We start from the raw sequence: 24,187 nt of genomic DNA on the forward strand, positions 1-24,187 counted from the left end.
ATGATAAGATGGACATGAAGGTGGGCCTCTAATCGTTCATGGATGTACATTTACTTCACAGTGTAGAATAGTGATAATGATAAGATGGACATGAAGGTGGGCCTATAATCGTTCATGGATGTACATTTACTTCACAGTGTAGAATAGTGATAATGATAAGGTGGACATGAAGGTGGGCCTCTAATCGTTCATGGATGTACATTTACTTCACAGTGTAGAATATTGATAATGACAAGGTGGACATGAAGGTGGACCTCTAATCGTTCATGGATGTACATTTACTTCACAGTGTAGAATAGTGATAATGATAAGGTGGACATGAAGGTGGACCTCTAATCGTTCATGGATGTACATTTACTTCACAGTGTAGAATAGTGATAATGATAAGGTGGACATGAAGGTGGACCTCTAATTGTTCATGGATGTGCATTTACCTCACAGTGTACAATAGTGATAATGATAAGATGGACATGAAGCTGGGCCTCAATAGTTCATGGATGTAAATTTACTTCACAGTGTGGAATAGTGATAATGACAAGGTGGACATGAAGGTGGGCCCCTAATCGTTCATGGATGTACATTTACTTCACAGTGTAGAATAGTGATAATGACAAGGTGGACATGAAGGTGGGCCTCTAATCGTTCATGGATGTACATTTACTTCACAGTGTAGAATAGTGATAATGACAAGGTGGACATGAAGGTGGGCCTCTAATTGTTCATGGATGTACATTTACTTCACAGTGTAGAATAGTGATAATGATAAGATGGACATGAAGGTGGGCCTCTAATCGTTCATGGATGTACATTTACCTCACAGTATAGAATATTGATAATGATAAGATGGACATGAAGGTGGGCCTCTAATCGTTCATGGATGTACATTTACTTCACAGTGTAGAATAGTGATAATGACAAGGTGGAGATGAAGGTGGGCCTCTAATCGTTCATGGATGTACATTTACTTCACAGTGTAGAATATTGATAATGATAAGATGGACATGAAGGTGGGCCTCTAATCGTTCATGGATGTACACTTACTTCACAGTGTAGAATAGTGATAATGACAAGGTGGACATGAAGGTGGGCCCCTAATCGTTCATGGATGTACATTTACTTCACAGTGTAGAATAGTGATAATGATAAGATGGACATGAAGGTGGACCTCTAATCATTCATGGATGTACATTTACTTCACAGTGTGGAATAGTGATAATGACAAGGTGGACATGAAGGTGGGCCCCTAATCGTTCATGGATGTACATTTACTTCACAGTGTAGAATAGTGATAATGACAAGGTGGACATGAAGGTGGGCCTCTAATCGTTCATGGATGTACATTTACTTCACAGTGTAGAATAGTGATAATGACAAGGTGGACATGAAGGTGGGCCTCTAATCGTTCATGGATGTACATTTACTTCACAGTGTAGAATAGTGATAATGATAAGGTGGACATGAAGGTGGGCCTCTAATTGTTCATGGATGTACATTTACTTCACAGTGTAGAATAGTGATAATGACAAGATGGACATGAAGGTGGGCCTCTAATCGTTCATGGATGTACATTTACTTCACAGTGTAGAATAGTGATAATGATAAGGTGGACATGAAGGTGGGCCTCTAATTGTTCATGGATGTACATTTACTTCACAGTGTAGAATAGTGATAATGATAAGATGGACATGAAGGTGGGCCTCTAATCGTTCATGGATGTACATTTACCTCACAGTGTAGAATAGTGATAATGATAAGATGGACATGAAGGTGGGCCTCTAATCATTCATGGATGTACATTTACTTCACAGTGTAGAATAGTGATAATGATAAGATGGACATGAAGGTGGGCCTCTAATCGTTCATGGATGTACATTTACTTCACAGTGTAGAATAGTGATAATGACAAGGTGGACATGAAGGTGGACCTATAATCGTTTGTGGATGTAGAAGCGTAACTTCTTTTACGTGTGGCAGGATCAGGTGGTCCACTGCTTGGTGTTTTTTCTGAGGCACTCCTCCTTCCTGCACTCTAACGATCCTGTAACTGAATTATTCTCGAGAGGAGTGTCAAATATGCCCCCAAGAAAAATAAGTTTTTCCAGATGTGCGCATCTTAGCCTTTGCTTTAGTACATCGTACATGTACATAGTAAAATTATTTCATAGTGAGCTTTGTGATTATTTTAGCATCAGGAAGGAGAATTGATATTGCATATACATGTAAATCAAGACAGACCGTACATAAATATTTATATATTTCTTTTTCGCTGTTTAGGTATCTTTACAAAAATGAAATCAGCAATATAGAAGGCCGCTCATTTGCTGGGCTGGAGAAGTTGGAGAAACTGTAAGTACAGGTCGCTGGCTGTCCCACAGGCTTGGTATAGTAAAGTTGTAGAAAAGTCTTTAAGTTTGTCGGAGGCTAAAGAAGCCAATATTCAGACTTATTCTTGTCATCTCTAGAGACCAACCTGTTAAGGATTCTCCTAAAGTCAGTGTCCTTAATGCGTTGTAACAACATCAGTTTTCGTTTATTTTCACCCACTCCCAGCCATGTACATTAGTTTCCTCTTGTAATGCATTACATGTACATGTAAAGTAAAGAGATGGTATGAAAATTCTCAAACAGTCTTTCCTTTCATATACATGTATCTATTCTGACTGCAAGCAGGCATATTGAGACTTTGAATTTACATGCTTCTGTGTGTGCCTGAACAGATATGTTGTGTTCAAGTCTTGGAATTTGATTCATTATTATTTCTGCTGTGTGTGAACATGCACATGTATTGTATTGTGGTTTAAGAGCAAACCTTTGTGGTTTGTGGTTTTCTTTTGAAGGTAGTTAACATCAAAGTTTTTTTTTCTTTTTGGTTTTCCCATTTTCAAGGTTTTAGGGATGCATTTTTTTATTAAATGTTTCCTCTGTTCAAGAAGGTTTAAAGGTTTCATTGGCAAATGGAGGTTTAAAGGTTACATTGGCAAATGAAGGTTTAAAGGTTACATTGGCAAATGAAGGTTTAAAGGTTACATTGCCCGAGAAGGGTTGCAAGGTTTCACTGCCCTTGAGCTATTAATGGTTTTATTGTTTACAATCTTCTCATTGTTTCATTGCACTGGTGGGGTTTCTGAACACACACAAACAGAAATTTATATAATTTTGTTTGGGTGGTTAGTTAGAAAGGATGTGTTATCGTACAGTGTAGTTGTGCTTATCTGTGCAGTATTGTACACATGCCTTTGTGTCACCTGTTTATCACCTGTCATAGTGGACTGTCTATGTACATTTACATGTGGCAAAGATTTCAATGTAAAACTCAACACATTCAGTTACACCCGTGTCTTCATACAGCAATGTCCTCCATGGCCAAGGGAGGTTTATAGCATGCCAGTGATGATAGCATAATGACCCAGGAGCCTCTCACCAATGTGGCCGCTGTGAGTTCTTCGGCCGAACGTGGGAATGTTTGCCAGCAACCTGCAAATGGTCGTGGGTTCCCCCCCCCCACCATAGTGCTGGCCACCGGTCTTACAAGTGAGATGTTCCTGAGTACGGTGTAAAATACCAATCAAATAAATAAATAAACCTAAACAGGTATAGGATTTAGGTTTGAATATTTTAATAGGGTTTGGCAATTGCTACTGCGAGGATGTTATAAAATATGATATTATTTGAGTGGCAGGGATGGCCACAGTGTTATATAATATCAGAATTTTAAAATAGCACATTTGTCTTTCTAGTTGGACTCTCTGGTTTTCTCTGGTTGCTGTCAGGTTTCTTTTCTTTTACTCTCATATAAAGCTTATCCTCACCATCATACCCTTCACACTGTGTATGTATTAGATGATGCTTGAAAACTGCCTTTAACCCCAGTCATTTATATAAATAAACCATTACTTTTTTTTTAAATGTACAAACTTACATATATAAAAATTCCGATTGTTGAATTTGTCAGCTATAAAAAAGCCAATCCATCAACCAAACAAAAAAAAAAACTCTATGAAACCATGGACTGTTTTTGTGAGCTACAAAACACTTTAAATGGCTTTAAATAAACTCTTTAAAAAAAAGTTTCAGAACTAGAGGGAGGCTTGTTCTCCTAAAGATTCTGTACATTAATCATGTCTGTATAAAACAGATATTTTAATGCTTGTCAGGAGCCAGACTCTATTGAAGTAGGGTGGAATGAAGTGTGCAGCTAATTATCTTGTTGTGGCCCCACAGTGGAGCCTGAATCAGTTATCTTGTTTGGGGGCGCTGCCCTCAATTGCCCACCTGGAGAGTTTTGCGTGACAAATTGCCCCGGGCTTCAACCCAGGAGGAACTCAGCTGTCACTTGCTCCCCTGAACCCAAACAAAGTTGAGGATTATATACTAGATTTTTTTTTCAAAGTTTATTGAATTTTGGGTGTACAAATTACCATTCCAGCTCCGCATGTCTAGTTTGAGGACTCAAATCTCAATGGTAGTAATTATGTTTGACACCTCTTATCAGGGTTAAATCCATCTTAGATTGATAAATTACTGCTATCGTATGGACTGTCTTTTAGTATTTGACCATTCCCACCATTCCCAATGACACCTCCACATTCTTTTGACATTTACTGTTTACCAAGTGGATGAGACAGAGTGGCAAAGATCTTCCTGTACATGTAGGCATGTGTAATATTCATATATGCAAGATTTTGAAATTCACCAAATTCACGCCATAAAATTTTTAACTCCTCTCAGCTATATATCCTGGTACCATTACTTATATGTAGTGTTTTGATCAGCAAAATAGTGTTATTTGGGATTTAAATGATTTAGGATATTGGGATTCGTGGCACAAAAACATAGATACACGCACAGTGTACTTACAAAAATACACCCACATCCACATATACATGTACAGGTAATCTCAAATTTATTCCCGGTGTCGTGTTGGTTTGAAACCAATCTATACTGTACACACTGTACCTACTGTACCTATATACATACCCTAAATGACCTGAAAATTGACCAAAAAAGTGCATCTTTGGAGGCAAATATATGTCGTGAAATATTACTTTTGGTGCTGAAACTTACATTTTCATGTTAGGATACCATCATACCATCCAAACAAACCTGAAAACACCTGTCTAAAATCTTTAGGACTCTCAGAATGTGGAGACTTGAGCAGTTTAATCATGGATGAAATTTTGGGTCATTTAGGGCATTGAAGACCCTATAAATGATTGTTGCAGTAGTCAACTATAAAAAGCCAATGAACCATCGGCCAGAGAGACTCTATAAAACCATGGACTGGTTTTCTGAGCTATGTAACTAAAATTGTTCTGTTTTGTTTCTGTCTGTAATCCTATGTACCGGTAGTTGTTGATAATGTTTGCCTTGTTATCGGATCTTGAACATGTCTGTGTATCTGGAGGATATTGTGGGGAAAAGCATTTGCATACAGCCTGGTAAAGAAGATAGGAATTAAGTTATCAGATTTGGAACATGATTTACAGCACTGGTGGTAACTTTCCTGTTCACCTCTAGGATTGTACAATGCTATATTCAGAGTGTACACATCCACATTTAACAGTCAGCTCAACACTTAAAACAGACAATTGGTGTGACAAGAATTACAGGAACTTGGTGTGGTCAAATATGTGAGTGGTGTCTCTCTGAGAACTTATGATTGGTGTCTCTCTAAGAACATACGATTGGTGTCTCCCTGAGAACATATGATTGGTGTCTCTCTGAGAACATACGATTGGTGTCTCCCTGAGAACGTATGATTGGTGTCTCCCCGAGAACACATGATTGGTGTCTCTCTGAGAACATGTACAATGTATGTTTCCATGAGAACATAAAGTTGATGTCTCCCTTAGAACATAAAATTAGATTCTCTCTGAGAACATATATGATTTTTGTGTCCCTGAGAACATATGTTTTTGTGTCTCCCTGAGAGCAAATGTTTGGTGTCTCCCTGAGAACATACAATTGGTACCTCCCTGAGGACATACTGTTGGCGTTTCCCTGACAACATATGATTGGTGTCTCCCTGACAACATATGATTGGTGTCTCCCAGAGAACATACGATTGGTGTCTCCTTAAGAACATATGATTGGTGTCTTCAGAATTACAGAACGTCGGTGTGGTCAAACATACCTATAGTGTGTCTCCTGCATGAAAGTGGACCTAGGTGCATCTAGATCAGAAAATCGATATAGTCAAATGTACCTTAAGTGTGTCCCTGCTTGAGAATGGACTTGGTGTGTCTAGATCAAACAATTGGTGTGGTCAGAATTACAGAACCTTGGTGTGGTCAAATGTACCTGAAGTGTGTCCCTGCATGAGAATGGACTTGGTGTGTCTAGATCAAACAATTGGTGTGGTCAGAATTACAGAACCTTGGTGTGGCCATGCAACAGACAGTTGGTTGGTCCACAACAGATTATCGGTGCAGTTTGCAAGGCAGCCTGATTCTGCATGTATTCAATGATTGCTGCTTTGTGACATGTATGGAATTGTCAATAACTCCAGAGCTTATAAAGTGCTAACCTACAGGTTTGCCGATGTTAAAGTAGTTCTCCTGAGCTGTTTCTGAAAATACTTTTTGATTTTTTTGCACATGTGCAAGGCAGAGATTACAATTTGCTTTAACATATTTGCTGTAATAGCTTTATACATATATAAGGTATTGACATTTTGCCAAGTCGATGTTTGGAGAATTCCAGAGTTGGTGCTTCGTAGGAATTATAGAAAAAGAAGAATAACATGTATCCAAGAAATCCCTGGTAAATTCCTATTGATTTTTTTAAATTTCTTCCAGCAGTATTATGTTGTATGATTAATAACTGACATCAAAAAATATAATTGCAGATCAGTGAATGGAAATTAATTAAAAGCTTCAAACTTACAAGTTGATTAACATTGTTATATTGCAAGCTTTTGATTGTGTGTCACTTACAGGGTTAATACATTAATGTACCTGTATGTGCATGAAGATGTCTATGTATAGTTTGTATGCTTGGAAAGAAAGCCAAAAATAGAGTAATAGTAAAATGAAAATCCACCTTTTATTTGATAATTTTATGATTTTTTTTGGTCTGCTTGTCAAGGCTTTCTTGTCGTGTAAATTTGTCTTTAACATGAACAAATTGATGGGACAGTCCACAGTTCCTTTGCATTAAGATAATTTTATCGGTTTACTTTTATTTTTGTACCCTCTGACAACATGGGAAAAATATCTATTCTGCCCATGAATAAAACAACAATTTGAATTGAAGCAGTTTTATTCTGCATTATACAGTGAGATTTTAGAAAATAACAAAATAGTATATGCAGGGAATTTGTATTGAAACAACCTCTTTTTTTTAAGTGAGTATTCTTTATACGTAAATGGCAGTAGATATTTTAAGATGTTGACTTAATTTATTCTTCTCTGCTAACATCTTGCTTCATGATATTATGGTACATGGATTTGAATTGGTCATGCAAATGCTCATGTCTGTCACTCATGAGTGACCCAAACTAAAAAAAATAACATTTCATGTTGAAAATGTTTGCGAATGAAAGGTTTCAGATTTATCATAAACACCAGGTCAGATGCACTAGGTATAAGTTACTGCATTTCACCTGAAGTAGACTTTTTACTAGATCACCCACATTTTGCTTGATTAAGGTGGATTCATCCATTTTATAGGGCTGCTTAAGAATTTTTTTTGTGATTAAGTTTCTTGTCAGAAAATTTGAGCATTGACATATAAAAATATCATTTTAAGACCTTTTATATACATCTGAAAGTGCATGCTTACTTAGCAAACTTTAGGTGAAATACAGTAACTGTCAAATCAAAAAAATGAACTGTAGCTCGGACCAAGTGACTGAATTATAAAGAAGTCATGTTGTAGGACTGAAGTCAGGAGCAATGTTTATGAAGACTCTTAATGTATGGCTGTTGACTGTTGTGACTAACAATTGCTTTATTAACCCCTCTGTCCTAGGCCTTCACTCTGCTGCCTCTCTTTTCAGGTACATTCACTTTAATAGATTGGAGGAACTGGCTCCAGAGACCTTTGCACATTTACCCTCGTTAGAACGACTGTAAGTGACTACGTATGTATTCTACCTTAGTTCTAGATTCATGCATGTATGTGTCTGTGTCTGTGATAACATATAGTCATGCTGTAATAGGGGAGCTTTGAGGTCAAACTCTTTAATTATCAATATGAAATGTCCCAAGGTACCACGTGATCTGTCAAAATGTTAGGCAAATATTTTTGATTATATTTACTATAACATGGGTGTCTGAAGTTTGACAAGATGGTGTTTAAAGTTGACAAAGACGTAGAAGAGAAAACTGCAGAGCTGATATCAGGAAATGTAATTTTCTGAAGTGTTTGAATATGTGCCTCTTGAACATGGGGAGACAGGTGATCAATAAGTAATGGCAACAACAGTTTTGACCCGTTATACAACAGGAGATTTTTTTTACCTCTAGTGACAAAGAAGAGTTTGAACTCAGAACTGTCCTATACAGACCACCTTACCCGTCTGGGTGTCTCAAAGTAATTTAACCGTGTAAACTTTTGTGGTTTTGTGTTAACCACAGCTACTGATCTTTGTGACATTGTCAATGAAACCAGCATTGTGTTGGTGAAAGTTTTTGGTTGCTGATTCTTGTTGTCATTTCTCATTACATTGCATTGAGTTGCCGTGTATTGCTATTGTTAACCTTTTGTTCATTTGGCTATAAACAGGTACTCATTGCTTCTCTCTAGGACGTGTTATAATTCATAGAGCATCGTGGTACGAGCAGGTAATGTGCTGCATACCTGTTGGCTACGGTTGGTTCTGGTGCAGTCGACCTTGACTTGTTTCTTTTGTTTATAATGGTGGACAAATATGGCATCCACTACTTGTTGAGTTTGTGCTGTCTTCTAGCTGTTGCTGGGAAAATGTCCATCGATCAAGTTTATTTTTCCACATGTATCTTTACTGGTATCTGGTTTTGCCATAATTTGTTTTCAGTTTTCTTATTTTTTTGTCTTTTATTTCAGCATTTTTTGTGCTTTAACTTGTTGATTTTCAGTGCACTGTTTTCGGAGTTGGTTTGGTGATTTTACGAATTTTGCTTGTTTAGTTCAGACTTATACCAACTTATTATTATTACATGTATTTAATTACCATCTGAATGTGGGTTGGGTGGCTTTCAGGCCGTTATGTTCACATATATTTAATTTGGGTTTAATCACGGTTATTTAGTATTTTTTTGTGTTTTCTTGAGTTTGTTTGAAGTTGTCATATGATCAATTTTTCTGTTTTGATGTGGAAATCTTAGTTCATATGAAAGCCATCCAAATTGCTCAGATGTAAAGTCTGTATACTACAACATGTGTGAACATTGTGCCTCTTTAAATGTAATAGGTGTTATAAAAATGAAGTATAGTTATATTATAATGTACTGCAGTTAAAGTTTCTTCAATGGATCGTGTATTTACAAATTAATGTTACTGAAAGATTACAGAGGCAGTTATGCACATTGTATCTACTCATCAGTCTATGTATGTGGAGAAAAACCAGTCATGTTACACTTACTGTAATTCTTCATCCTTTTCGCTTGTTGACAAGGTGGTTATTCAAGCAGATTCTGAAGGCATTACTCTGTGATGACTGATAAAATTATACTTTTTGTGAAGCCCTGAAACTGGCCACTCCAGCCATTGTTGGGTTGAACCCAAAATATAATTAAAAGTGTGTATAAATTGCACTGTATAAATTGGTCTTTTTTTATGCAAAACGGTTGAGGAATTTGGGTACATTTCTATCTTAATCAACATTTGGTGAATTTACAGACAGCTAGCAATCACCCTTTAATGGACATCCCAAGATGAAGTTAACTGACTTATACTTAACCTGTAATACACAGTTCAGCGTTGGTGATACATGTACTTGAGCGTAACAGTTCTCTTGATTCATCAGTGTCATGATGAAAGTGATGTTATACCTCATACACATATACAAGTAAAGGCATTTAAATGGAGAACTAAGTTTAAATTTATCAGCTGTAGTAAAAGAGAAGGTATTTAGGCCAACTGTTACATCTAGGGGCAAAGAGACAACAGAAGTACATGTACTACATCTTCAATGCAAAGCACAAGGTATTTGAGATTTATTAACGTCAGCCCCACATGTGAAAATGTGTATATTGCAGAAGCATGTGGAGTGTAAATACAGGTGGGGTTTGTTAGACAGGAGCTCGCTGTGGGGAGGTTAATATTTATGGCAGGGTAAATAGATTGTGCCGTGTTTGTTGATGGGTAAACCACAGATGATTGTCGTGATACGTTCTGTAGTATGTGTACGTGTGATATCTCACCGGTAAATGCCAGTCACATGTACTTCTTGCCGCCTCGCTTGGCGCTCAGCACTGAGAACATAGCGCAAGGAAACAGCATTGGTTGGCCAGGTGTCTGTATAATGTGACTGGGAAGGAACGAGTGTCAGGTCTGGTGTCTTCGGTATAATACTTCAGTGGCATGCCACAACAGGAGGCATTATATGTACTCACACTGAAATACTAGCTCCTTTTCTTTATGTGCCTGGGGACCTCCATGGCTCAGTTGGTTAATGCGCTACCACAGCGTAATGACCCAGGAGCCTCTCACCAAAGCGGTCGCTGTGAGTTCAAGTCCAGCTCATGCTGGCTTTCTCTCCAGTCGTAAGTGGGAAGGTCTGGCTGTGGATGGTTGTGGGTTCCCTCCAGACTGTGCCTGCTTTCCTGCCATCATAATGCTGGCTGTCATCATATAAGTGAAATATTCACGGCATAAAAACACCAATCAAATAAATAAATAAATATTTCATAAAATGATCACAAGATTTTGCCAGGTCATTAATAAAAAAAAAAATCAAAATACTAGCATGACTTTGGAAGCGTAGAGCCCTGCGAACATTTTGTGATAGAATCACAGGTACACAGCCAATACTCATTGCCCCAGATTTCCCGAGAAATGAAAATAAGACTTGCCCGAAATGCCAACATCCGAACTGAACAGCTGTTCCAGAAAGTGGATCATTCCAGAAAGGGACACGGTAACCTTTATGTTCTGTCTGTTTACTGACGGTGTAGAAAGTGGTGCTGATCTTGCATCAGTGTGTGTGCCAAGAATAACAGTGTATACTTATTCTTTATGCCATATGTGTTATGTAACTTGAGTGACTACACTGATAAGCTATATGTAACTATGTTTTTGTTGGATTCCATCTGGTAAAGTAATTGATGATTGCAATTGTGAACTCAAATGTAAACAACTATCAGAGGATTTTGCTCAGAAATGAGTTTTGTAAATATAGAAAGTAGTTTGCAAATATTTAATGTGAATATATCAGTTTTTCCCTTTTTGTGCTGATAATTGTAGTGTTCAGAAAAGATGGAAAGTTGTCATCTTACAGCTTTGAAGAAACAGTTGTGGTTGGTAATGACAATTTGCTGTGAGTTCACGTTACATTGGGCACTTTCTGGCTGCTCCTATACTCACTCACCTGTTACTTCGTGTACATGTAGGTTTAGTAATAAAAAATACCTAATACTCACAGGTTAGCCTTTTTATGGTGATAGAGCTGCGTCTATTCTTTTGTGATCCCGTTTACAACAGCCTCACATCCTTTCGCAACCCAAAAAGTTTATTTTCTGAAACAAATAAAGGTCATAAAATATTACTTTTGAATGCTGAAACATAATTTTTTCCTGTGCGGGTGTGTCATCCAAGCACGCTTCAAAACAACTTTCTCTAAGCTATAAGATCAATACGACTCTCAAAATCCTCTAAAAGGAGTAACTTTTAGTCATGGATGAAAATTTAGGTCAGATAAAGTTAACCACCTGTTAAACTACACCCCCAAAACATCTTTGAAACCAGCACCTTGTCCCTCAACCCTGGGCCTGTCCACCATTTCCGCATTACTTATCTCAAGATGCCTACTTCCTTACCAGGTGGTATAGTGAGACTCTGATCTTCACTCTCTAATTACAGTATGTACCCTAAGGTTCTTCAGAGTATTAAGCCTCTTAAGGAGAACCGTTAATGACCATATTGCCCCCAGTGTGTGTAATGAGGGAGATGGAGGAGCAAAGTGCTCACAAAATCTCAGAACAGCTGTTTCACTTCCTGTGTGTTCAAGGTCAAAAGTTGCTAGTGTGATGGATGCAAGTGTGCAACATATATGTGTGCTCTCTATTAAAGAAAATAAGTGTGCACTATAATATAGACTTGTGCTTTTATTTTATGCTGATATGTGTATGTGTTTTTTTTTGGGGGGGGGGAGTGGGAGGGGGATAAGTTGAAGAATCAGTCCTAATTGTTCTTAGTTGATTGTTTTATGCCAAACAGCAATTTATAGGATAAAGATTCTTATTAAAAAATATGTGCATGAAAAAAATTGTTTCATTATGCAAGCAGTATCAGATGTCTTTGGGTAATGAAGATCATTTATTGGTGTTTACTATGAACAGTGCTTAGTATCACTGTTTCCAAGGAGACAGTTTTTCATTATTAATGTCACATTCCAGGAAATATTAAGTTTGATGTATCTTTCACTTTTTACCTTTTGAGCAGCATTATGGAATGTAAAGTGGTAAGTTTGTGTACCTTAATTTCTTCGGTCCTACAACATTTCATTTTTTTGTGAATTGTACCTTGTGTTACAAAGATAAATGTACTTTTCTTAAGAAAATCCATTAGATTGTGATAATTATAACAAGATGTGTAAGTTTGAAGAAAAATTTATAACACATGCAATACAATAGTGTTCCTGCAAGTAGGCAGTGTACGCCTTTGCATATCACAACACATGATGGTGGTGGTGGTTAAATGTGGTGGCATTATTTTTTTAACTATTTTGTTCATCTGTGTTGTCCAGTGTGTTTTAAATATAAATGGAGTTTTTGTGGGAAAGTCCAGTAGATCCAATGGATGCGTAAATGTGAAGAATAAAGTAGGTCAACAGATAACCAGTAATGTGTGATTGTAATGGTTATATGATCCAAGTTAATTTTGAAGTTTTTAATATTGATTATACGACTGGTAAAAAGATTGAAGAATTCAGGTATAATTAGTCTTTGTCGGTTGATTAACTTTGATGTTGGATTTGTTCCTCTGGTATCAGGTTTTGTTTGGGATTGCTTACCTTCACCAGTGTCAGCACCGCATTAATTGTTCACAGTTGCACTGAGGCACTTTGCAAGGTCTGCTTGATTTGGAGAAATTTTCTGAATTATTTGATCCACATTCTTGTTGACGAGGAAGAATTCTTGTTGTCCTAGGTCAGTTTAGGTGAAATTTTTGTGCAGAAAGATTTGTGTTTTAATCAAAGGCAGTTTATTTTGTACCTACAGGGGTGGTAACAAGGCTTGGTCCAAAGCCGAGTTTAATCTGTGATATGTATCCCCCTTCCTCTTTAGAACTTACGTAAAGCTGTACTGAATGATGAAGATAAGTTCCACCTGAACATCTCTGGTTTCTCCAAATAATTAACCTGTAAACGGTGTTGAAAGATATTTTGACAGTTTAAGATTAGATGATTCTATGATATGCGTTAATTGGCAACATTGTCAGAAACTGCAGTGAAAGAATGGTACATTTATGTGCAATAATTTGCCACCACAGATTATAGTGCCTGTGATCCATGATGATAACGGGAGATAATGTCCCGTAATTCATGATGATAATGAAAATGGGGATGAGGGTGTTACCCGGCCTGGCCTGTTAATGACAGAAGGTTGACAGTCACAGAAATGAGAGATGATGGCAAAATATTTTCCCTGCTTAGTATTTACACACAGTATTAACATACATTAGATTAATACAAGGTCAAATAGTGTGAATTATACCAATTGTTTTATAAGTATTTATGCATTTCTCTGTGAAGTGTAATTTCAATTGAATATTAAAAATAAGTGATGATGTGCGGTAAACTCATTTTATTGGAGCTATTGTAGCATTAATTTCTGACACGAAAAGATAGGAGAATATATGCATAGGGCGATGTCATCAAATGATTCAAACAGATGTACACTACATGTAGATACTGGTGTATTTAATACAGTGTTGCTAGCCTTCAGGGGATATCTCATGGCTGCAGGTTTTAGATTAATTAAATGAAAAGTTTGATATCTGATAGTATTATTCATCTTCTGCCAGTGCTGGATTTTGTTTTTCCTGGTCAGTAAATAAATGTACAAAACAATAAGTGAACACTGCATGTTGGAATGTTGTTCCCATTTGGTGAAAGAGCGACATACGTGCATGTATATACGAAAGATGTCACCAAATGAAAGATCTTCGTTCGTACAGGTTTTATCATGCAGTTCGTTGTGGTTTCTTCATTTACACTTTTGCACATTACAATAAATGGTGGTGGTGCAGGCAAAATGTGGTGATATTTTCACCTTGTATTTGTTGTAAATACATGCATGTTTGAATTTTGCTTTAAGAAGAAAGGGAATTATGCAGTTGAACATTAATAGGAATTAATTCTTTAATTTCTTTCAGTTAATGATTTCATTTTTCAGGATTCCACAGATCGCTCTAAAAAAATACCTCGATAAATTTATTTTTTGGGTATAATATGGTTTATCAGTTAGTCTGAAAAAACAGTATACTGTGCAAGCAAGGATTAACTGACTTTGAAAGGAAGAAAATAATATAAGTATGGTTTATTTTTTAACAGGAGAATTTCATTTATGTTGAGGAGCTTGTATACTTGTATGTGTATACTTGTATGTGTATACATGTATGTGTATACTTGTATGTTTATGCTTGTATGTGTATACATGTATGTGTATACTTGTATGTTTATGCTTGTATGTGTATACTTGTATGTGTATACATGTATGTGCATACTTGTATGTGTATACTTGTATGTGTATACTTGTATGTGTATACTTGTATGTGTATACATGTAAATTTTCGTGAGACAGTTAGTGTAAGCTTTGCTCTGCTAGCAGCAGAATTGGCTCTAGGTCAATACCGAGAAAAACCTTTACCTTTTCTATAAACTCCAGGTACTGAAAACTAGACGACATTAACATTAACTAAATCTACATGTAATAATAATGCATGGTTGTTAAATTCCTGTGGGAGTAAAGTAAAGCAACTTTTTCACGTCTTAAATAATTTGAAAATTGTTATTCACGAGAAAATAAAAATATATATTTATTGATGTAAATTTTTTTCCAGATTTCTTCAGAATAATCAGTTGAAACGCTTACCCCCTGGCGTGTTCGCATATTCCAATAACCTGCGCCGGCTGTGAGTACATTTGTTTCCACGAATTCATTGTAAACAAAGTAAAATTAAGATTTGGGATATGGTAGTGGATTTGTAATGTAATACTGTCCCATGAAATTAAAACTACCTTTTTTTATCCATTTTTTTTATCTATATACCTATGAAGTTGAAATTAAGATGTGTAAGTGAAATATTAGCACTGGCTCATGCACTACTGTGGACTATTACCATTTTCTCCCTAATTCTTCTAAAATTTGGGACAGATGGAGGTAGTGTTCAAAGTAGAATATTACATTTCTTTGCTAGTCTTTTGGTAAAGTAAAGATATGAGTGTGCTGTTCTTTGGATGATCTAACTGTGTGGGAAAACTCAATATTCCTGCTAGATTACATATATTTTGGCTAAAATGAGCAGTCTGCATTTAAGTGTCCCAAAATTGAGAAGAAATACTTAATTTATTGGATCAGTGTTTTCCACCTTATAACATGGTCATGTTTATGGTTTGTATCATTCACCATGCAGTGGTCAACTGCCTGAATGTCTGGAACTGTGGTCTAGTGAACTTTAAAGGTGGCTGGCCTTTCCATGACTAGACAACACGAGGTGCTGGTTCAGTCTTGTCCTTGTCAGTGCTTATGTGGCCTCGGTGACAATGATGCTCATGACGCTGTTAACGCAGTCTAAAGATCACTTGTCTTCCACCTCTCTGATGTGCATATCTGTAGGTCAAGGTTGAAAGGTTTGTCAGGTCCTTGCCAATGGTTGGTGGTTTCCTCTGATACTTGGGTTTGCACCACCCATAAAACTGGCTCGCATGGTATAGGTGAAAAACAGTTGAATATGGCATTAAACAACAATTAAATAAATGAATTAAAACCACAGCCTTTGAGAGCTGGATTCTAACATACATGTACTTGACTATAACCTCAAGGGTCAACAGAGGCCTCTGTGGCTCAGTTGGTTAGCGCGCTAGCATAGCGTAATGACCCAGGAGCCTCTCACCAATGCGATCACTGTGAGTTCAAGTCCAGCTCATGCCTGCTTCCTCTCCGGCCATACATGGGAAGCTCTTTCCGGTTTAATCCCTCTATAATGCTGGCCGCCATTGCATAAGTGAAATATTCTTAGCGTAAAACACGAATGACGTAAAGTAAATAAATCACGTGACAATGGCTCATCAGCTCGTAAGAATTTAGATACAATTTTATGGTCGAATGAAAAAGGACCAATTCCCCATAGATTAAAACAATACTAGGACTACAGTTTGGTGACTGAGTGTTAAATCTGTATTCTGTGTTTTGTCTACAAGGCGCCTGGACTCCAATGCTCTGATATGTGACTGTCAGATCATGTGGTTAGCAGAGAAGTTAAAATCTGATCAGACCCATACTCAGGCAGCAGCCACCTGCCAGCAACCACGAGAGCTCCAAGGGAGGTCACTCACCAGTATCGCCAATGATGAATTCCAGTGCAGTAGGTACATTTTATGTAGTATCCCTTGATTCTTCTCTGAACAGATTACATTATTCAAGCTGTATGCCACAATCTGGGTGTATACCTGTAGGTCACATGTACATTGTTTAGGTCTAGTTCATAGCTTAAATATTACACAGATGTTTATGTCTCAAAGTCGGTTGATCCGGTTTGTTTGCTGCATCACTCAGCGCTCAACATTGAGAGATTAGAGCAAGGAAACAGGACTGGTTGGCCTGGTGTCAGTGTAATGTTAGGGTGCCTTGTTTGCTGTCTTCATTCAGCATGATACTTCAATGGCAGCAGCACTTTGTCAGCATGGACTCACCTTGCCACAAGAAGACACAGTGTATGTACACAAACCTATAATGAATCCTGTTCGTCCTACAACTGAAAAATTGTTGGGTATGAATTAAGATCAAAGCATACATGTAATATGCATACCAGTACAAATGTTGATTCAAATTAGATCAGATTGTGTGCATTTGCTTGCACCTATCATTGTTTGGACACTACTGGTAGAGTGAATTCAGATGTCATATTTTATTATTATTTTATTATTATTCTGTGCTAGGACACCTATTGAAATCGTTAAGATTTTTATTATTTTTCTTCCATTTTCTTTGAAAGCTTGTTGAAAGCTTTAAGAGTTGTAAAAGGAAAAGTTTTCATTGGATGTTGTTGAAATTTGGTGATTTTAGGAACAAGGTTACGAGACAAATTTTGGCTGTTTTTGGTCACATGACATGGCAGCCATCTTGGATTTTAATAATCTTCTTTTCAAGAACCAACAGACGGATTCTTTTGACATTTGATGTACTTGTAGAGTGATCCAAATTAGGGCAAGTGTGAAAAAATCCTGGACATTAATCGAAAACTTTGCAAGCTAGCCATTGATGGAAGTTATCACGTCTTAAAAAGTGTCTAATTTTGATAACTTTTTCATGCATTCTAGTGTATTTGGCAGTGCAGATTCCGAATCTGATTTCTAATTTCTGAATCCAATTTTGCCTATCTTTGTAACTTTTTTCAGATATGGTCAAAAATCTCTTTTCAGTTACGTAATTTCAGTGGCCTGTAACTCAAGAACTCTGGTAGCTAGAAATGTGAAACTCCTAGCAAATTGTAGCCTGAGACGTACTTTTTTTTGGGTGTCAATGGATTTAATGATATGATCGATAGTTTTCTTGCTAGAAATTTTAAAATGACTCCAGCTTACTTCAGAAATAAAATTCTAAGCCCGTGCATTCAACATAAACTTTAGAGGTAACTGTGTATCACTATACATGTGCTGCAGGTAACCTGCAGGTTGGCCGCCTGTCACTCAAACTAAGAAATGAACAACTCTCCCTCCTCTCCAAAGCTATCAACGGGCAATTTTGCATGTTTACACATAATCCAGCCCTGTTCAGAATGCATCATGGGTAATTGTCAACAATCGTGATGGCAGACCCCATACTGTCACTAGTATAAGTCCAAAGCCGTGGTCAAATACACCAACAATTGCTACCTGCACATGTACCTTGAGGCATGGCGAGCCCAGAAAATGTAACTCTTATTAGTCCAAATTCATCCGTTAAAGAAATACCACAGTTTCCAGTTTGCTTTCAGGTCTAGATCTTATATATCCTCAAGGAAGAGATGGGCTTTAGGATGCTGCACAGAAAAGTAACCACAAAACCATGACTTTTAAAGAAATCTTTTTTCAAGAAATCAACAAACAACACTGTTTAGACTAAATCATATCTTTATAGTTTCCTAATATTTCCAGTCAGCTACATATACTCAGTCCTCTCCCACTGTCAAAACAGGCCTGAGCCCAGGGAAACCGCATGGGACACTAGAGTGGGGGGATTTCACACCATGTGTCAAGCAACCTGACATGTACGTTCTTAACCAGGTGCGGTGATTGCAAAGGCTTAATATGGGCAAGAGGCTGTGGTGGTCTTCAGCACTAGACACATTGTATATGATATCTAGTAGAGTGGGGTCCAAATCCAGTTGATTATTTTTCATTTTTGTCATGGTTTTTCTCCAAGTTGTCCAGTACATGTATTGTACATGAAGGTTGAATTTGTTGAATTGTCCATTGTCTATGTACTTTGGCAGTTAAATCTAGCTGTTCTCCGTTATGTGTGGTAGCATCTGTTCCAATCGTGGCAAATTAGCAGAGTGTATTACTTTTATAGTGTTTTCTTATTTGACATTCAATTGGACCTTGATGCTTGATTATCGGAATCGCTGTAAGGAATGTTACAGCTGTAATTATTATTATTGTATTTTAAACAGATTTTACAAACCCTTCAGTCAGCCATCTTTAAATGAAGGCCTACACATACATGGAAAATTATTCACTTCCATTTTCACCATTAGTTACAGGCCACACCATTTATATTACTGGATGGTTGGTAGACGGGGTCAAAATAGTAGATAAAGGAATATACTGAGCCTTATTATCTGTCTTCATGGTGTTACACATATGGTAGATACAAGAAGGAGGGACACAAGCATTAATTGACACACTGTCTCTGCTTGAATTTATGGTGTATGGTGTTTTGTTACGGGTGCCAACATTGACCATCCTTTTTGTCCACTGACGCCTGAGGCAAGTAGACCCCTGCCCCCCTCTCACCCTTCTGGTATTTACCTCGGGCATGCATGGTGGGTGGAGGGTACACCTGTGCGTGTAAGGATCCAATCATTGGCCAGGCATTGTATGATGTCATCTGAAAGTGTGTCCCAGGACCATTCACTACCTACCCAAACAAACACGCTGTAGAAAGCTCAAGCCCTGCTTGAAGAAGGGCTTAGCTTAATGGTGCGACTTCCGAAAGTCAACAGCCCAGTCCGCCTTATAATAATACAGCAGCCATTCTGTCTTACATTAAAACAAATAGAAAATCCAGCAAGGGTAGTGTGTGTTGATTTTTCTGTCTGCTTGTTCTCCAGATGGAAGGCTCTGTTTACAACTGGCTCTGGTTGGTCTGATGTGCAGACAGAGAAGTCCATTACACAGTTTAGCTTCAGAAACAGTGTTTATTAGCTTATGAAGAAGTCATACAGTAGCAGTTTACTGTCGTGTTTGACACACTGGATACACACTCGTCAATCACTCGGAAATACTTGCACCAGCATATAAATGATCACAATATACTGTTTAATTTTACGGGAATGTTGTTTTGCAGTCCTTTATTTTCGTAATTTTTTTTTTAACAAGAATCTACCGGTACAGGTTAATAGGGTTGCGGTATATTCACTTTCAGGACTTTTGAAGGAATCAGCTGTAATTTAATCAGGATTTGTGTGCATGAAATTTAAAGCTTCATGATAAAGTAATAATGTCCTTACAAAGCAGTATTGTCCTGTACCAGACAGTTGTCACTTGTCCTAAGGTGTTTGAATTCAAGTCCAGCTCATGCTGGTTTCCTCTCCGGCCGTATGTGGGAAGGTCTGCAGCAACCTGCAGATGGTCGTGAGTTTGCACCCACCATAATGCTGACCGCCGTCTTATAAGTGAAATATTCTTGAGTAGGGTGTATCAAACACCAATCAAGAAAAAAAAAAAAAAAATTCCTAAGGTGTTTAATATGAATCAGAAATTTGAAAGCACCTTGTTGATTTGAAAATTATTGAAATTTTCACGTGTCTACCCATCAGTCACGTGCTTTTTGCTGTGGGAAGGCAAAGCAATAATGTTATCTGTCGCTGGCGACATGTAAATCATGTCCTGGCAAAACTGTACAAAGAAAATCATGAAACATTTTGTTTATAAAGCCAGAGATGGTGTTTTGCGAACTCCTAATGTGATAACAACTTTAACCGATCTTGTCTCCCGATATGCCAGCCTCACACACAGTGCTTCCGAAAAGGGGTAAAAAGTAAATCATGGTAGTTTTCTGAAACCTTGCGTGGGGTATGGTTTCTATGTTTAATGGAGGTTCCCAAAAAAATGCCAGAAAAGGAACTCTTCTGCAAAAGGAGTACAGTTCGGACTATAAAGAAACAAAATGTGCATGCAGACTGATATATTAAATTGGAATCACATAAACATGAGAGACTGATGGCAGGTATTTCTCTGTGAAATTCGCCTTAGGCCTAACCCGAATGATCGGTTCATTTGCAGTGTATATTGTGCATGTATATTCCTTGTTTGGCAAGGTCATGCTTTCAGACAGTGTTTTGAATTTAAAGGTTTGTAATAGACATCGCCCATCTTAATACTTTTTTCGATTTCATTCATGGGTATATTTATAGATGTACATGTAGGTCTACTAGTCGGGAGACCTGCACATCTCACTGTCAGTGACTTGACCCCATGTTGCGAGGATTAGCAACCAGAGCTGTTAGTCCCATGCAGGGTAGTGAAATGGGTGAGGTGCTTATCACTCTCTTCTGTCATCTTGTGGCCAACTCACATGTGTGAATGTAAACGACAGTAACTCTCATGTGAAACTTCAGGTCATTTACTGTATCTGTAGGGTCAGGGTACATGTTGTTTGTGTCTGTCACCTTGGAAAGTTTAGCAAAGATTGCAGATGAGAACCAGACCCATGAAAAGTATACTAAGATGTTGTCTGACAGTTTATAAACCTTCTCATTCTGTGTCCATGCATACCCTCAATGTCACCAAGGTTGTAAACTACAGCAACACATGACTCTCTGCCAGCAGGACAGAAGCACAAATTGGCTACGCAGTCCCTATCTTGTTTCATAGGCACTGGCGAAACTGTCCGAATGCTTCCACCTGGTTCCTTTGACCAACATGATGACACGGATGGCGTGTACGAGGGCTACTGAACTCAGAATAAGTACACTGAAGCCAGTATATCGAGGGTGTCTACCAGGACTGACTGATCTGTTTCCCAAACTACAGGGTCTTCTTTGCTTGGATTGTAAAATACATTTTCTCTTCTTTGCCAGGCAGGCCAAGGTTCACAATGGAGCCGCGTGACGTGGATGTGACATTTGGGAACACGGCCTACTTTACCTGTCGAGCTGAAGGGGATCCCAGCCCTGAGATAACTTGGCTTCATAACAAGTAAGGTTTGCAGGGTAACCCATGTGATATATCATATCTGCAGGCTTCAAATAATGCATGCAGATTTTTGTTTCATGTGCATGTGTCTGTAGGCATATGATTCCGGTGCATGACCAGCAAGGGCAACATTATTTCATTTGTCCAATGGATTTTCCTAGTAATGGTTCACATTTTCTTTATGCGTGGTCGTCGTCATATGACCCAAAAAATTGTTGAGTACGATGTTAAACCCCAAGCACTCACTCTTTATGCGTGGTATTTTATTTGTTTCTGCAGCAATGAGATTGACACAAATGACTCTCGTTACCGTGTGCTGGATGATGGGACATTGATGATCCACCGTACAATAGAGAATGACAAAGGCGTGTATGAGTGCGTCGCCAAAAACGTGGCTGGAGAAGCTAAAACATCCGGAGTAGAACTTCGGTATTTTGGAGACCCAGGTAAATTTGATCTGGCTGTTTTTATCTAAGCCCCTGTGGTTGACTGGTTAGCATGTTGTCACAGCACAGAGACCGAGTTCAGCTCTGGCTGGCTTTTTTCGCATTGATGGTGAATGGTTGTGGTTTCTGGTTTCCTACCACCATGATGCAGGTCACCATTGTACAGTTAAGTGAAATATTCTTGAGTATAGTACAAAACATCAATCAAATCAATAAAACTACCTGTGTACTGTATATACATGTACCTGTGTTCTCCAAGGCTTGTTGCATGTTTGAATCCAATTATGACTGGTTCAGTTTGGGTATTTATGATGTGAAGAAATTTGTCAAGTATACCTGCATGTGTACCTGGTTAAAGGTGAAGACTTATTTTCTCATCTGTAAGCCTGCTTCTCGTTGTTGTACATGCCCTGTGTTTAATATTTTCCTCAGGGTATTACTGTAATGTTAGGAGGAAATTGGCAGGTACATTAGCAAAGAAAGCACCAGCAGAACCAAGGTCAAAAGCTCTTGTGGAGTTCCCCAGAAGTGTCCATAATGTGCACATATATGTTTTCTCAAAATTTCAGATTTGACACAATTACAATGACTTTTATTCTGTACATCCAGTTCCTCCCAATTTTATACGTACCCCTAAAGACGTAACTACAGTGGTTGGTCAGACCATACAGCTGGAGTGTTCTGCAGAGGGTCACCCCAAACCAGAAATAACGTGGACATTGAACAACAATGCGCTGCCGCTGGATCGGCGCTTCACCGTGCTGTCATCTGGTGCACTGCTGATCTCTGACATCCATCCTGATGACCATGGAGAGTATCGCTGCACTGCGGTCAACAGTATTGACCGGATCGTGACAGATGTCAATGTGGCCGTGCAGAGTAAGTAGATGGAAGTAACTAAATCCTTAAGGCTATGCTTTAATTGTAAAGTGAGGAATTTTGAGGTAGCACACATCTGGGCACTTCCTCTGACCTGCATCTCTAGCTGTGGTAATTATGGTCCTTGGTGTTTTTGTGGGTCTTTAGAAAGTTGAAGTATTTTGTATGTTTGAGGAATGTTGGATTGATGTTCTTTTAGCTTCAGCTGAAAATTTTCATGAAGTTTGTAGTTACATCGTGTTGCTACATAAATGCCAAGTCACCGAAAAGAGACTTTGCCTCTGTCATAAGTTTACACTGAAAGATCTCTATATCATTTCATTTTGGATAATTACAAGAGGAGTGATTAACTGCAGGAGATTGTTCAATTTTCTGATGAAGTTATGGCATGATGACCTTGCATGAAAACATTGTGAGGATTATTTCATTGATTAGATTTACCTTACATATATGTGATGAGCTATTTTCTTAACCAAAAGTACCAAAATTCACAATTTATTTTTATGAAAAAGCAGAAACTTAAATTGATGCATTTATACCTAATGGTTGTCTGTATTGTTTAATATCAGGTAAGTGTCTCTTACACTTTTGATGGTTACTCTTCTTCAGTTCCTCCACTATTTAGGACCAACCCACCACTGGAGGTGGCTGTTTCCTTGGGGGACGTGGCAGAGTTCAGATGTGTGGCTGATGGAAGTCCTGGGGTGATCCATTCCTGGTCCAAAGAAGGTAGGTTACCATGGTCATGCTCAGCTAGACCCCTAATAGGCAGCTGACAAATGCAATTTTACTGACGTGATAGCGATGTTACCTTGAAGATAGAACAATGTTTAAATTGAAACTGATACATTGTAATATTACGAGTCTTGAATTGACAATAAAAATCAATCTTCAAAGTCAAATTGGGGGCCTTCATGGCCGAGGGGGTTTCTTAGCATCCCAGCGCATTGCAATGACTCGAGCCTCTCACCAATGCGGTTGCTGTAAGGTCAAGTCTAGCTCATGCTGGCTTCCTCTCCAGCCATGTGTAGGAAGGTCTGCCAGCAACCTACAGATGATCATGGGCCCTGCCCGGTTTCCTCCAACCTTAATTCTG

At 38.1% G+C, this 24,187-nt stretch overlaps 1 protein-coding gene across 3 annotated transcripts in view; it reads left to right on the forward strand.

The window, feature by feature from the left end:
• LOC135469682 (peroxidasin-like) overlaps positions 1-24,187 on the forward strand; it is a 73,379-nt gene that overhangs the window by 35,601 nt on the left and 13,591 nt on the right. Inside the window, exons 4-11 of one of the 3 annotated variants that reach the window (XM_064748235.1) lie at positions 2,275-2,346; positions 8,000-8,071; positions 15,208-15,279; positions 16,568-16,731; positions 21,652-21,769; positions 22,046-22,212; positions 22,822-23,091; positions 23,701-23,820. In XM_064748235.1, coding sequence (XP_064604305.1) covers positions 2,275-2,346; positions 8,000-8,071; positions 15,208-15,279; positions 16,568-16,731; positions 21,652-21,769; positions 22,046-22,212; positions 22,822-23,091; positions 23,701-23,820 — 1,055 coding nt within the window. Of the gene's footprint in view, positions 1-2,274; positions 2,347-7,999; positions 8,072-15,207; positions 15,280-15,526; positions 16,736-21,651; positions 21,770-22,045; positions 22,213-22,821; positions 23,092-23,700; positions 23,821-24,187 lie in introns of those variants that run through there. The other 2 variants (XM_064748236.1, XM_064748237.1) reach the window with 2 other exon arrangements.

The sequence above is a fragment of the Liolophura sinensis genome, chromosome 7 (assembly GCF_032854445.1).
Source record: "Liolophura sinensis isolate JHLJ2023 chromosome 7, CUHK_Ljap_v2, whole genome shotgun sequence".
Taxonomy (NCBI): domain Eukaryota; kingdom Metazoa; phylum Mollusca; class Polyplacophora; order Chitonida; family Chitonidae; genus Liolophura; species Liolophura sinensis.